The sequence below is a fragment of the Cervus elaphus genome, chromosome 5, assembly GCF_910594005.1.
Source record: "Cervus elaphus chromosome 5, mCerEla1.1, whole genome shotgun sequence".
Classification (NCBI taxonomy): Eukaryota; Metazoa; Chordata; class Mammalia; order Artiodactyla; family Cervidae; genus Cervus; species Cervus elaphus.
The window spans coordinates 111,502,043-111,515,635 of record NC_057819.1 but is presented as its reverse complement, the minus strand read 5'-3'; the positions used below and the strand labels follow the sequence as shown (position 1 = coordinate 111,515,635).

General features: G+C 48.5%; 1 protein-coding gene and 1 non-coding gene across 2 annotated transcripts; one reads left to right on the top strand and one right to left on the bottom strand.

Annotated features, from left to right (window-relative positions):
- Positions 1-1,011: 1,011 nt before the first annotated feature.
- PSMB3 (proteasome 20S subunit beta 3) lies at positions 1,012-9,921 on the bottom strand. The gene is made up of 6 exons (XM_043904371.1): positions 9,762-9,921; positions 9,247-9,431; positions 6,676-6,783; positions 3,761-3,938; positions 2,013-2,107; positions 1,012-1,107 (listed from the first exon to the last, which is right to left on the bottom strand). Exons 1-6 carry the CDS (start codon positions 9,762-9,764, stop codon positions 1,059-1,061), a joined length of 618 nt encoding a protein of 205 aa, XP_043760306.1. The 5' UTR covers positions 9,765-9,921; the 3' UTR covers positions 1,012-1,058.
- A 773-nt stretch (positions 9,922-10,694) lies between these two features.
- TRNAN-GUU lies at positions 10,695-10,768 on the top strand. The gene has a single exon. It is a non-coding gene; the product is annotated as a tRNA-Asn (tRNA).
- The last annotated feature ends 2,825 nt before the right edge of the window (positions 10,769-13,593 follow it).

The window sequence follows — 13,593 nt, the reverse complement described above, 5'->3', positions numbered from 1 at the left end:
CATAGGGTCACAGAATCAGACATGACTGAAGCGACTTAGCATGTACACATGCAGGGGCACAGACCCCGGAGGGTCCACCTGTCCGCTACCTTTACCGTCACCCCTGCCCTCTCAGAGGAATGGACAAACCGCCCACACTTCCCCAGTGCGCAGAACCAGCACTGATGGAAGCCACACATCTGTCCCAGCTCTCCCTTGACTAGCTATGTTGTTGACTTTTAACAAGTCACTTCTACGTGCCTCCAGTTCTCCACCTAGAGTTTTAGCTTATAATCTAGTGGTTCTCAAGAGTGTGGTCCAGGACCACACCTAGGAACTTACAAATCCTCAGGACCCTCTGCAGCTTGGGACTAGAAACTGCTTTATCAAGCCCTCCTGATGATTATAATGGAGGCTAGAGTTTAGGAACTACTTGCTTATTAGGGGATCTGCAACAGGTTGCAAGCTGGAATCATTTGGGGAACTTTTGGGGGAAAGAGGTGTCCAGGCCCCTTTAAAAGGCCAAATAAATCAGGGATCAAAATACCTTGTGTTTTGGAAGCACCCTAGGTGACTTAACATGTAGCCAAGATTAAGAAACACTAATGTGTAAGGATATTACTTACGGATACATGGCCAAATTTCTACCTGAAACAAAGAATATTTAAGGGTTTTCCAAGAGTTGAGTATAAAGGATTCTAGGCTTCGGAGTCAAATGGAACATTGGCTTACACCTTTGCTCTACCACAATGTGGCCTTGAGCAAGGTACTTAACTGTCATTAAACAAGGAAAAAAACTATTACCTTGTCAATATGACGATTAAATTCTAGAACATACAAAGCACCTTGTGCAGGGTCCAGCACATAGCAGGTGCCCCAAAAGGGATCTGTAGATACCATTCCCACTGGTGGACCAGTGGAGCACGCTGCAAGTCAAGAAAACCTGAGGGCTGAGCTGTGCCCCAGGTAGCTGTTTGTAACTGCCCAGCTGGGGGACAGAGATCTGTGGTAAAATACTCAGAGAAGCAGGAGTGAAAGAAAATCTTTTATTAAAAAAAAAAAGTGGGCTCTGAGAAGAGTTAGTCCATGCGGGCCTTCAGTGTCCTCGTGGTAATTTTGTCCTTCTCACTGCAGGGGGAGAAAGTCACAGAACATCTAAATCCATGAGACTGCAGAACAAACTACAGCAAACAGCTGTCCTAACTCTGGGGTTAACTGTTGCCCATGTTACACTAACGTCAGCTTGTCTCCCTGGCCTGTGGTGAGGAAGGGGAAAATGGAGACATTTCTGGAGGTGAAGCCATCAGAGGCTGGGATGACTCAGGCTGGAGTGTGAAGCACTCCGGAGCAGGGCGAGAGCTCCCCAGGCCGAGAACAAGCAATTGAGGAAGCAGGTGGGAGGTGTTTCACTCCAGTGACTAAATTCTCAGTATCAGCCCCAATCTGTTTTTCACAGTAATTAAGCAGGTCATCCCGTAACAAAAGGGTCCAAATGGGACCCTTATTCTGGGACAGTTTCCAAGGAAAGCTGTCGGAAGGGTACCTTTGACTTTAGCCAGTCAGATTCCCGGTGACAGCCCCAAACAAGAGGGAAAGGGTGGCAGTTAGGAATCTGGCTAGGGGGTTGGAAGGTGTTCACAGAGCTCAGTACGCCACACAGGTGTGGCTTCCATGCTGGTGTGACCTGGGAGAGGAGAGGAGGGACCCAGGATTTATTCTGATCAATCTGCAGGAGCTCTGCACCAGTCCCTGAGATTCTGGGAACATTGTTTAGGAAGGAAAGAAATGTCTACTGTGAGCAAGAGGAGGTGACTCGGGGCCAGGGAGCCTCACTGGGCAGAGGTTGGGGAAATCCAGGTAGGCTCCCAGCTACCACCCTTAGGAAGAATGGATTATTTCTGCTATCTGGTGCCTACTGCAAGAACCTTTCTTATTTCACACCTGACTCGGGGGCTGGGAAGATGGGCTATTTGTGCAGGAGGGGAGAGGCACGTGTCTGCAAAGCTCCTAGACTTCTCCCAACGCATACTCACATGATGTGGACAATGACTCCCATGCCTGACACTGCATCCCTGTCCACAGCATTCAGCATGGCTTGTGAGATGGTTTCAAACAGGTGTTCTGGATCCTGCCAACAGAGCAGCAGCCTTTCAATCCCCAGAACCTCAGACCTTCACTTGGTCTGGCTCCTTAATTCTTTTCTTTAGGCTCAAGGTACCCAGCTCTGACACCTCCTGTGTCTGGAGGGATAGTTTCCTGGGTGCGAGAAACCCCCTCAGCTCCTTCTCAGAAGGAAGCAGGGTTATGTAAAATAAAGTTGAGGCCCTGAACCTCCTCCGTTAATCAGCAGCGTGACTTTGAGCAAGTCAGTGTCCCTTCACAAAGCCTCAGTCCCTCTTCTGTGAAATGGGGAGAACAGTCCGCACCGCTTCTCTGTGCCTCACCAGCTGTCTGATGATCTCTCCTCCCACATGGCTCAGAAGTGCTGCAGAACCTAGCCTGTCCAACCGTGGAACCATTTCCCGCCAAACCTCTTCCGTCCTCTACATCCTTTATCTTGGTTGGCTTAGCTAGGAAAGTCAAGTATCCTCAGCATCTCCACCATTCTCATTTCTGTTTTAAGGAACCAAGTCCTCTAGACTCTGGCTGCCCTGCTCCCTCAATGCCACTTTCTTGCTCAGGACCTCAGCACCTCCTGCAGCTGACAACAGCCCACCGCACCAACCTGCAGGCCTCCGGTTCCTAGGGTCTCTTACTATCTTAGACACCATGTCAAAGGAAAAAAGTGCCAGTTCCTTGACATGGCATCCAAGGCATTTGCAAGTCTCATTCTGACCCCAGGCTCCACCTTTCTCTAGCCCACATTCTGCCCACACTCCAGCAACCACAGCAAGCTCTCTCCAGTCACTCAACTCCCCAGGCCCCTCCTGAACCTCTGACCTTTGTACAGGCTGTTCCTTCTACCAACCAGGCCCTTTCTTTCCTCCTCTTTCCAGTCAACTTCATTTTAACAGATAACTGGGTGTCTGTCTGCCTTCACTGGCTACAGTGGGCCCTTGAGGATGGACTACCTGGTCTCCCTGGAGCCTGGCAGAACTGGCACACCAGTTAACCCTGCCTGTCAGGCACTGTTCCTGTCTTTCCAGGCCATTTCCTCACGCCACCACTCGTAAGACAGGTTCTACTATCATCCCTGCTTCACCGCTGAGGAAGTGGAGGCACAGAGGAGTAAAGGGACTTACCGAAGAACATAACTAATTGAGACGGGAGGTGGATCTGGGTTCCCAGCCCAGACAACCTGGCTCCACAGCCCATTCTGCTGAGCTGCCCCTAAATAATCCTACACCCTGTTAAATGTTTATTCAACGAATGGATGTGAGAACCCCATAAACCCCACATGAGCAATTATTTGTCACTGTAGCAAATATCTGACTGAGGTCTCCTCACAGAAGGTGCTCTATCTAGGAGCCAAGGCTCTGGCAGATGAAGTTCCTGGACACCCTTCCAAGGCTCAACAGCTGTGGCTTTCTCTCCTACCCACACCATTCTCCCCATTATTGTTGCTTGCTTGCTAAGTCGTGTCCGACTCTTTTGCGACCCCATGGACTGTAGCCCGTCAGGCTGATCTGTCCACGGGATTTCAAAGGCAAGAATGCTGGAGTGGGTTACCATTTCCTTCTCCAGGGATTCTCCTCATTACCAGTCAGGTAAACACATTTTCCCCTGATGGTCATGGAGTGGGCACCTCAGAACTCAGCCCCGCTCCATGCCAACAACTCACCATGTTGGGCTCCCAGAGGGACTCGCACATCCCGTACATTTGTTCAGTGCAGGTACCACTGACTACAAAGTCATCGGTCACCATGGGGCAGCCAATAAGGTCTAGAGAGCAAATGAAAGGCTTAAAGGTCTTCGGGTCCAATCCGGCAATGACCGGCTCCGTGTAGTAGGGCCCAAACCTGTGGGACCAGAAGCAGAGAGAGAAAATGGCACTCAAAAACATTTCCTTTCCTGTTTAGTCTATCCAGACAAGGCCCTGGCCCAGATCCAAATCCCCTTTCCCCTCCTCTCCTGGCATCTATAAATGCCCTAAGACTTTTTCTTCTTTTCTCTGACTCTTACCTTCATATTCCCTCACCACTGACCCTCTCTTCCTCTTTCTTTCTTTGGGAATTCTGTCTGTTTTTTTTTTTTTTACCTACTCTTCCCTGTCCTCATCCAGGTCCTGTCACCATTCAGTCTTCTATTTATACAGCTATACCTTTATTCCTTTCAAAAAAGATTTCAAGCAGTTTGTAGAAAAACACTGAAAATAAAACTGAGCCACTAAAACATAAGCCATTTGCAATAACATGGATGGACCTAGAGATTATCATACTAAGTGAAGTAAGAAATACCATATGGTATCACTTATGTGGAACCTAAAATATGACACAAACTTATTTATGAGACAGAACCAGACTCATACACAGAAAATAAACTTAGAGTTACCAAAGGGGAGAGGGAGTGGAGAGGGATAAATTAAGAGTTCGGGATTAGCAGATACAAACTACTATATATGAAATAGTTAAACACGGTCCTACTCTACAGCATTATGTTCAATATCTTGTAATTATAATGGTTACTCAATATCCTGTAAAAGAAAAAAACACGTGAAGTGAAGTGAAAGTTGCTCAGTCATGTCTGACTCTTTGCGATCCCACGGACTACACAGCCCATGGAATTCTCCAGGCCAGAATACTGGAGTGGGTAGCCTTTCCCTTCTCCAGGGGATTTTCCCAACCCAGGGATCGAACCCAGGTCTCCTGCATTGCAGGCGGATTCTTTACCAGCTGAGCCACAAGGGAAGCCGAAGAATACTGGAGTGGGTAGCCTATCCCTTCTCCAGCAGATCTTTCTGACCCAGGAATCAAACCGGGGTCTCCTGCATTGCAGACGGATTCTTTACCAACTGAGCTATCAGGGAAGCCCTTGTGAAAAAACCATAATGGAAAAGAATATGCATATATATATATATAAAACTAAATCACTTTGTGCTACTAGAAACCAGCAAAACATTGTAAATCAGTTCATTTAAAAAACGTCTTCCTATGCACCACCACCAACAAAAAAGACCCCTCCGAACAGAATACAAGACACAAACTAAACACAAAGTTTTGTTCTGAGTCTCCCAGCAGGCAAAGCAAAAAAACATACTCAGTGAGGTGGGTTATTGTCATTGTCTGCCATCAGGAAATAACAGCTCATCAGAAACTTGTTCTAGACCTTGAGATCTGAGAAGAATCTATCTTAAGAGATCTTCATTTATTTCTTTATTTTGAGAGGAAAATACAGTTGATTAGGCAGGAGACGCTATTAGAACACCGGGCCAGCTCAAGGGAGAGCTGACCCCTTTTGTGGGCTAGTAGCCAATCTTTATAGTCTCAAAGACAAAGAAACTTCCTGCCGGAAGGGTGGCATTAGGTGATTGGTTAGGGTGCTATACAGTGGGTATTTTACCTAATATGGAGTCAGGGAGTTGGCTGGTTTAGGTCAGGGGGTCTCAAGGCAACAGCTGTTACGAGGATTAGTCAGTTCCAGAGATGCCCTTGGTACACGGCTCCACATCTGTGACCTTGATTATAGGGCTCCATAATCCCCACTCTTTTTATTTATGGGTCAAATCTTTGGCCCCTTAACGCCCTGCTTGTGACTAACTGACTATCTACCCCATCTCAGGCCATGGGGACTCAGGTCACTGAGGAAAGGGGTAATGACTGCTCCGACTTCTTTAGGCTGAACAGGGATGTCATAGGGTCCTGGGTCATCATAGGGACCTTTATATAGAAAATACTTTATATATATAAATACTTTATATAGGAAATTTAATTTAACATCTCAATTAAATTTAAAAAACAAAACAAAAGAAACACCTCTCCCTGCCTGCCCCCATAAAATAGTTTTAAAAAATCTTTTGTTAAGCCTTTCTCAATTTGGGATTTTGATAAACATGGTTATTACATATGTCAGATAATTCATAGCTAAGACTATTAACATAAACCAAAAAACAGTAACTCTATTTTTCAATAGTAAAAAGGCAACAATATTGCTCCACATATGGAAATGGCAAAAATTTAGTTTTAAAGCTAAAGAGTACTTTTTAACTTTTCTACAGAGTCAAAAATTATTTCAAAATAAAAAGTTTAAAAAAATAAATAAGGAAAGAAAAAAAGAGCTCAACTTGTCTTCTTACCACCCAGTTTTGCCCAGAGATGGATGGGGAAAGTATCTACAGGCTTCTCCCTTCAATTTCATCACAAGTTCTGGACTGAATTCTACAATTAGGGGCCCTTTCTTGTCTCACCATAAAGTTCTCCAATATCAAAAATTAACATACCCAATTCCTAGATTCCATGTATTCCAGAGAATCTAATGATCATGACAGAATGAACTCTGGGGTAAGGGTGGCTCCTGGCTGGGAGACTCCTGGGCACACTTTGGTAGCATTAATTTTGTTGCCTGGGAGCAAGTTTATTTGCTGTTTGCATTCCTTGCCTTCTTCTGAAGTAGCCCTTTTTCTTTCTTAATTGATTGTTAGGCCCAGAGAAAATATACCCCCAAAATAAGGATACTGTCCTACAAATAAGACATGCATCAGCTAGGGGGAATCTCCTTCCTAGGTACGTCCCCTAAGTCCCAGGCTACACTTCTACTCACCGTTTCTCGTACAAGAGGTTAGCCACCATGCTCATGAGGGTGTAAGGTTTGATCTGCCGGCCTTCCTTCAGCTCATACAGGTTCAACCGGAACTTGAGGCGCTGGGCACTGTGGTAGAAGGAGAAAGTGTGTTAGCAAGTAATTGCTGAATGTCCCCTGGTGTCCACCTCATGGAGGTCAGGAGGTGTCTAAGGAGACACACAATCCCAAACCTGCCAAGAGACTCCTCCCCATCTCCCAGTGATTTTCTTACCAGAAGTCCAGCCTCATGCCCACTTTGAGGTTTTGTCCAACACTTCTACCTGTAAACATGCCACTCTGCTAACCTTTTTCCTCATACTTTTTTTGAGGTGAGAAAAGGGGAGTAAAGAAGTGGATTCCCACTCCACCCGCTCCCACCCCCACACACACTTTTTTGAGGAAGAGTTTATATAGCACACTCTGGACAGGAGCCTGAAGGCAGACATACTGATGCCAGCTTACAGTAGAAAGAGCAATAAACTGAGAGAGCCGACTTGGGCTAAGTCTTCCTCTTACCGCTTAATTTTTCCATTCCTAAGATGGGGACAAAATAAATCATTTGGCAGTGAGATAATGTATGAGTGTTAATAAACGGCAGCAGCGGCACTAATGGACTGAAAGACACCTAAAAAAATAGGCCACGCCCCTTCCAGGGCAGTCTGAGCCCAGGGGTAGGCCCTGCAGGGAGCAGGCCAGTGACAAGACTGTTGCAAGCAGAGCACTGAGTCACAGGACACCAGAGGAGACACAACCCTGAGCTTTCATCATATAGTGAGGAAAATGAGGCCTGGCAAAATTAGCAATGACAGCCCACAAACATGCAAACTTGGTGAGAGAAGCCTCCTGAAGAAAAGAAAATAGTGTGAGGGGAACAGCTGTGATTGGAGACAGGAAGACTAATGGGGGCCTTCACAGTGACAGGAACACTAAGCCATCATTCTCTGATTCCACCAGCACTGGGATAAAAGGGCTGGTTGGTTCAGATCTCAGGAAGAATATTCACGTTATATACATTCTTGAGACTTTAGGAAGATTTGAAGGAAATGAGAGAAAAAAATTCCTAACAAGCTCCCATCCACATGTTTTTGTTGTTCAGTCGCTAAGTTGTGTCCAACTCTTTGCGACCCCATGGACTGCAGCACGCCAGGCTTCCCTGTCCTTCACTATCCCCTGGAGTTTGCTCAAATTCATGTCCATAGAGTCAGTGATGCTAGCTAACCATCTCATCCTCTGTTGTCCCCTTCTCCTCCTGCCCTCAATCTTTCCCAGCATCAGAGTCTTTTCTAATGAGTCAGCCCTTCGCATCAGGTGGCCAAAGTATTGGAGTTTCAGCTTTAGCATCAGTCCTTCCAATGAATATTCAGGGTTGACTTCCTTTAGGATCAACTGGTTTGATCTCCTTGAAGTCCAAGGGACTCTAAGGAGTCTTCTCTAGCACCACAGTTCAAAAATATCACATCAGGAACTATCAATCTTCTAAGAACTATGTCCAAGAAGTGCTGCTTCTTAGGCCACCCGTAACCACACCTCCCCTCTTGAAACTTTGACCCTGACTCTTTTCCTCTTGTCTCTCTTCTTATCCCACTACTGAATATACAGTTCAGCTCTTGAGTTGTCACTTATTTTTTTCCCTCTATACACTTTGTCTCTCTGTAATCTGTTCCCATAGATTAAACAGATCACCAATGCCTATCCAGCCCTGAGATATAATCTCAAAACCTCAACTGCTCACATAATGTTTCTACTTGGCTCGCCTTGTCACTTCAAAATTGGTATCAAAATCAAAGTCATCCCCTTTCCCCTACAACTAGTCTTCTCAATTTCAGTCAACATGCTCAAAACAAAAATCATCTTTGAAACATTTCTGAATTGCCTACATGTCAAATACCAAACTAGACACTTAACAGATAAAAAAGACATGAATCCCAACCTCAATATCCAAGTAGCCACTGAGGTAAGTCAGCAACAACTCTCAGAAATGCCTTCTTTTCCTTTCCCACCACACCACCCCATTATGACCACAACCCTCACACCTCACAGAATCACTTATTTCATCTCCCCAATTCTCCCTTCTCTCACAAAATCACTGTCAACTAAGTAGCTACTCTAGCAGTTAATATGCACCAGCTCATTATGGATTAGTTATCTTTCTATATGCCTGCCTTGTCTCCCAACTAGACCACTTGTAGTTCTTTAGGGACTGAGCATGAGTTTTGGCCTCAGAAATTGGGATCCTGGGAGTCATTCATTAGCTTACAACTTGAGCAGTAAGACTCTCTGATACCTTGTTTCCTCATCTGCAAAATGGGAGAGTAACATGATGATGCATGTCCTTAAGAGGATTAAAGTCCATGAAGATAAGGTGCTTTCCACAGTATCTGGCTCAGAGTAAATGCTAAGCTGGTTAGGATCCACTCTATCGTTTAGACCGTTCGACAGTCTCAGAATCACTGGTGTTGTTCCGTAGAAGACTGACACCCAGGCCACTCATCCCGCTAGGCAAGGCTAGTCCAAGAAGCGTGGGTGTGTGTGGTAACCCCCGACACTTACACTGTCTGGACGTCGGTGGCAAGACCCGCCAGGCCGATGTACAGTCGGTCGCCCATGGGAAAGATCTTCTGGAAGTCCGTGGTCACCATCTGGGCCTGGATCCCGAAGCGCCTGTCAGCAGCGATGGCCACACAGTTCTTCCCCTTCATGGCCATGACGGCCCCTCCGTTATAGGACATAATAGACTGAAGCAAACAGAGCGGAGAGGCTCAGCGCGAGGGGAAAACGAGGCCATAGCACCCGGCGCAGCCCCTGATTCGCAGGCTCCTGTACGCACCGTCCTCCACTCTGGAGGCGCCTGGATACCCTGAACTCCAGCTCTGAGATTAGCGCTGTGAGGCTGCGAGGAGCCCCATTCCCCGCCGCGGTCCTCACCGAGGTTCGCTCCCCCTTCAAACTGAAGTGACTTCCTTCAATCGACCACCAGGCCTCTCGACCTCCCAAACTTCCCATGACCTCCCCTTCCCATTCCTCTATCCCTACCCCATGTCCCTTTTCTTTGCTCCCTGTCTCACCATGATTGCGGTGTGTTAAGACCTCCAATCGCCACAATTCCAGCAAACCTGCTAAGGGCCTGACTACGCAACCACCCTCGCTGCTTTCTCTCTATTGGCTGAGAGGCCGACCCTTCCGGAACACTTTGATTTTCTATTGGCTGTGCATCTTTGTCAGTCATCAGTACAGGAGTTTGGTTGAGAAGCCAAAACCTAGGTAAGGAAAGCGCAAAGTGAAAAGTCACCGTGAGTGCGGAAGAGCTCGGCGTCGCGGTGCACGCTGGGATAGTGGTGGACCCAGTCTCTGGAATCCAGAGACGCCGGCCGGAACCTCCGTCCACGTGGGCTGGTGAAACCCGAAATAAAGGGCTTTGGCTCCAGTGAAGGGCCACCGGGTTGGTTAAGGGCACGCTGTGCGGTCGGGGATACTACTCATGAAGCTTGTTTCATTTATTCATTCCAGAAATCCTTACATCTGTTGTATGCCAGGCACCATGCTAGGCTCTGGACATGCACTGAACTAGAACAGTGTCCGGTATTTGGGAGGCGCCCGTAAAGTGCCTATTTATCGTTAAGAGGGAGAGGGGCGCTGGGAGGGCGTCGCAGATATTCTGCGGCTGCAGGGGTCGGGCTGCAAAGGGGGCATTTGGAAGCTGCAGGTCGACTTCACGTAGACTCAGTATCACATCACCCTAAAGAAGAACGTTCCGGACTTCCCCAAGTCCAAGATCCAGAGGAAGCAGGCGACAATTTCGCCAGCCCCAGCCACACCCGAGCCAATGCAGGGGAGGCTTGCACGTCCCGGACGCCTGCTCCCATCCCTTGATCGAGACCCTTCCCTTTCTCCCTTGGGTCTGACTTCTTTGGTCCCGCTATGGAATTTGTTCTGAGTCTTCCGCTGTCGCAGGCTCACTCCCATTGACTCGGCTCGCCGCCACCGCAGTAGTTATCACAGTCTCTGTGGCGCAATCGGTTAGCGCGTTCGGCTGTTAACCGAAAGGTTGGTGGTTCGAGCCCACCCAGGGACGTTCACTTTTTTCCACCATAAAAGAAAATCTAAAGGCATTATTCACTCAACCGCTGTAAAGCCAAATTTTGTATTGAAATAGCAGAGACAACGCATTTTCTATAGGTAATCAGAGGGTCATTGTGATTGAAAATTCTTTGTTGTTCAGTTAATGACAGGATTTCTCCAGCACTTCCCTCCGCCACCTACCTCCAACCCCGCCCCCAAATTGGATTGCCGGAAAAGCAAAGACAGGTTTTTGTCTCACCGTGCAATGCGTTTCAGGTTGCTTTTTCCGTAAGATTAAGAATGAGTTTGCAGTGGAGATCGGTCAGTTTTCCACTGTCTGTCTCTATTGATGTTACAATCTCGAAATGTTACATTTGGAAAGGAAGAAAATAGCGCGAGAGACAAAGGCAGTGACAAATTGAGGGATGAAGAGAAAGGTGAGAAAAGGAGAACACAGTTGTGATATACGGAGAGAGAAAGACATGACAAACAGGCGTAGTGGAAGGAAGACCTGGAGAAAATGGAAAGAGGGAAAAGAGACTCTTAATATGGGAAGCATGAGAAAAAGGAGTTGGACAACCACAAAACAGGTTGTTTTTCTAGAAATAAAGAGATGTGGGGAAGAAGATGGGGAAATAGAAGCAGAATCTAAGGACATTGTTTTGGGGAGAGAGGAGTCAAAGAGCACAGAGGTAAAGGTAGTCATAAAATGTCTAGAGGAGCTGCTCTCTCCTAACATTGTCATCCTCTTCCAGGAGATCTTACCACCACAGTATCTCTTAGTATATGTGCTGGAAATAATTACCTAGATTCCCCGAGTTCCTGCCCTCTGGAAGCTTTTGGTCTAGGACAGACAGTGACTCTTCTAATGAAGAGTCTGTCAGCTAGGTGACCTCCTGAGATACTACAACTAACACAATCGAGGAGAAGCTTTGGCACCTCATGTCTGCCAGAGACGCATCCCTGGGCTGGGAGTGGCAGACTCAGCTTGCTTTTAGGAGACGCTCTCTCAAGCAGTTCCCTTCCACATTTGATATCTCCTCCAAGGCTGGGCTCAGAGGAGGCCTCTTCTGAAAGCCTTCTTCAGTGCTCATCCACCCTTACAGGGGGAGGGAAGGAATGGCAGTGGTAGGTGGTAGCAGCAAACCCGAGGGATACACAGTGCCCATAGGAGCTAACGGGACAGGCTATGTAACCCTCCAGCTTGCCCCCACTGGTCTGTGAGTGCCCTGTGGGCATAAGCCCAGCTCATCAGCTTTACGTCCCCTGTGTTTAGTGCAATATTTGACAGTGGCATGTGACAGATGCTTCTTGGTTGGGAAACCAGAGAACTTCAGAATTGAGAAGGGTTTGGTCAGAAGGTTCCCCCGATAAGCCAGAGAGGCCAGGGATGTGGGGACTGGAAAGTGACTGAAATGATTAAGATGAAGTTGCAGTAGTAGTGGGGGCTTCAGCATGCTCCCCTGCTTTGTGGTTTGTTTGTGACTGATGCTTAAATAACTATCTGAGGAACCAGTGAAGGGATTTCCAGTGAGCACAGTGGCACCCTCTGGCAGCACTCCAGGATTAAAGGACCGCAGTGGGGACTCAGAGAGACATCAGCCTACTTCCCCTTAGCTGATAGCCTCCCACCCTCATCCAGGCAGCCCCTGAGTGCCCCCTGTGGATCATGGATGAGACCCAGACCTTCGCGAAGCCCCTACAGGTTTCTCTCGCGGGGATCTTCTAGCTTGAAAGGAGTCGCAGATCAGGAGTCCCAGCTGCTCTCCCCTCCGGCAGGGTGACTGGGGGACCGAAGAGGATTCCCGAGTCTTCCCGGGCAGAATCCACGATGCCCGCAACACACCTGCCCAGGGACAGTGGGCGTGTCCACGCCAAGAGCCCCCTTTCAGTGAAGGGCGGGAACTCTTGGTCTCCCTGCACAAGGAGGGAGAGCACAGCAGGTGATCGAGTCCCCTGGCCCTGCTCCCAAGGGTTCTCATACCACCCCCCTGGGCGGAAATCTCTCCAGCCCTTCCTCTTCCCCCCGCCCCCGCCCCCACTCGTGGGTGTGGGCCAAAGGCTAAAGCTGGGGTCACTTGGAGGCCAGTGTCCACAGGTCTCCTGGGCACTAGCCAAAGGGTGGAAGCATTCAGTCCGGGGGCCTCAGCTTCCGATCTGCCAGGACTGCCAAAGAGGAGGGAAGGAGGAAGAGGCAGGCGGATCCGATCCTTGATGAAGATTTCGTTTCCTAATTTCCTAACTTGAGCCACCCACCGCCAGTGCGCTTAATGGCGCTTCTGGCCGAGTAACTGAGCTCTTTGGAGCGACTGACATAATGACCATCCCTAATAAATCCTGAATAACGAATACGCAAATCGACCGTCCTAATGAGGAGGGCCCACCGTAGTCTCCATAATGTAATATCGATCGGCTTCCCCGGCTCCGGCCTCAGCGGCTGCTCCAAGCTAGTTCTCTCCTCCCGGCAGGAGCCACTGGAGACCGAAGCCCGGAACGATGGTCGGAGTTGGCGGGCACCAGCGGCCTTTGCGCTCGTCAGGGCGAGCGAAGCGCACCAACAGTGCAGAGCTCAGAGCGCGATCGGCGTGCGGGGGAAAAATGCGGGAATCAGTGCCCCGCAGAGAAAAAGCGCGGGCCCACTTCCGAGCCCCGGCGCCCCGTTTTCGAATGCATTCGGGTCTCTCGCCTTCAGCCAGATTATTGTGTCCCGGCCCGGAGTCTGAGCTGCTGTCCTCAGTTTGCCTCCCGGCCCAGGCTGCGCCCCGTTCTTCGCCCAGGCACACCTAGGCGCCAGCCTGCACCACAGCAAACGAGCCCCGGCCGCGAGACGTCCCCCCA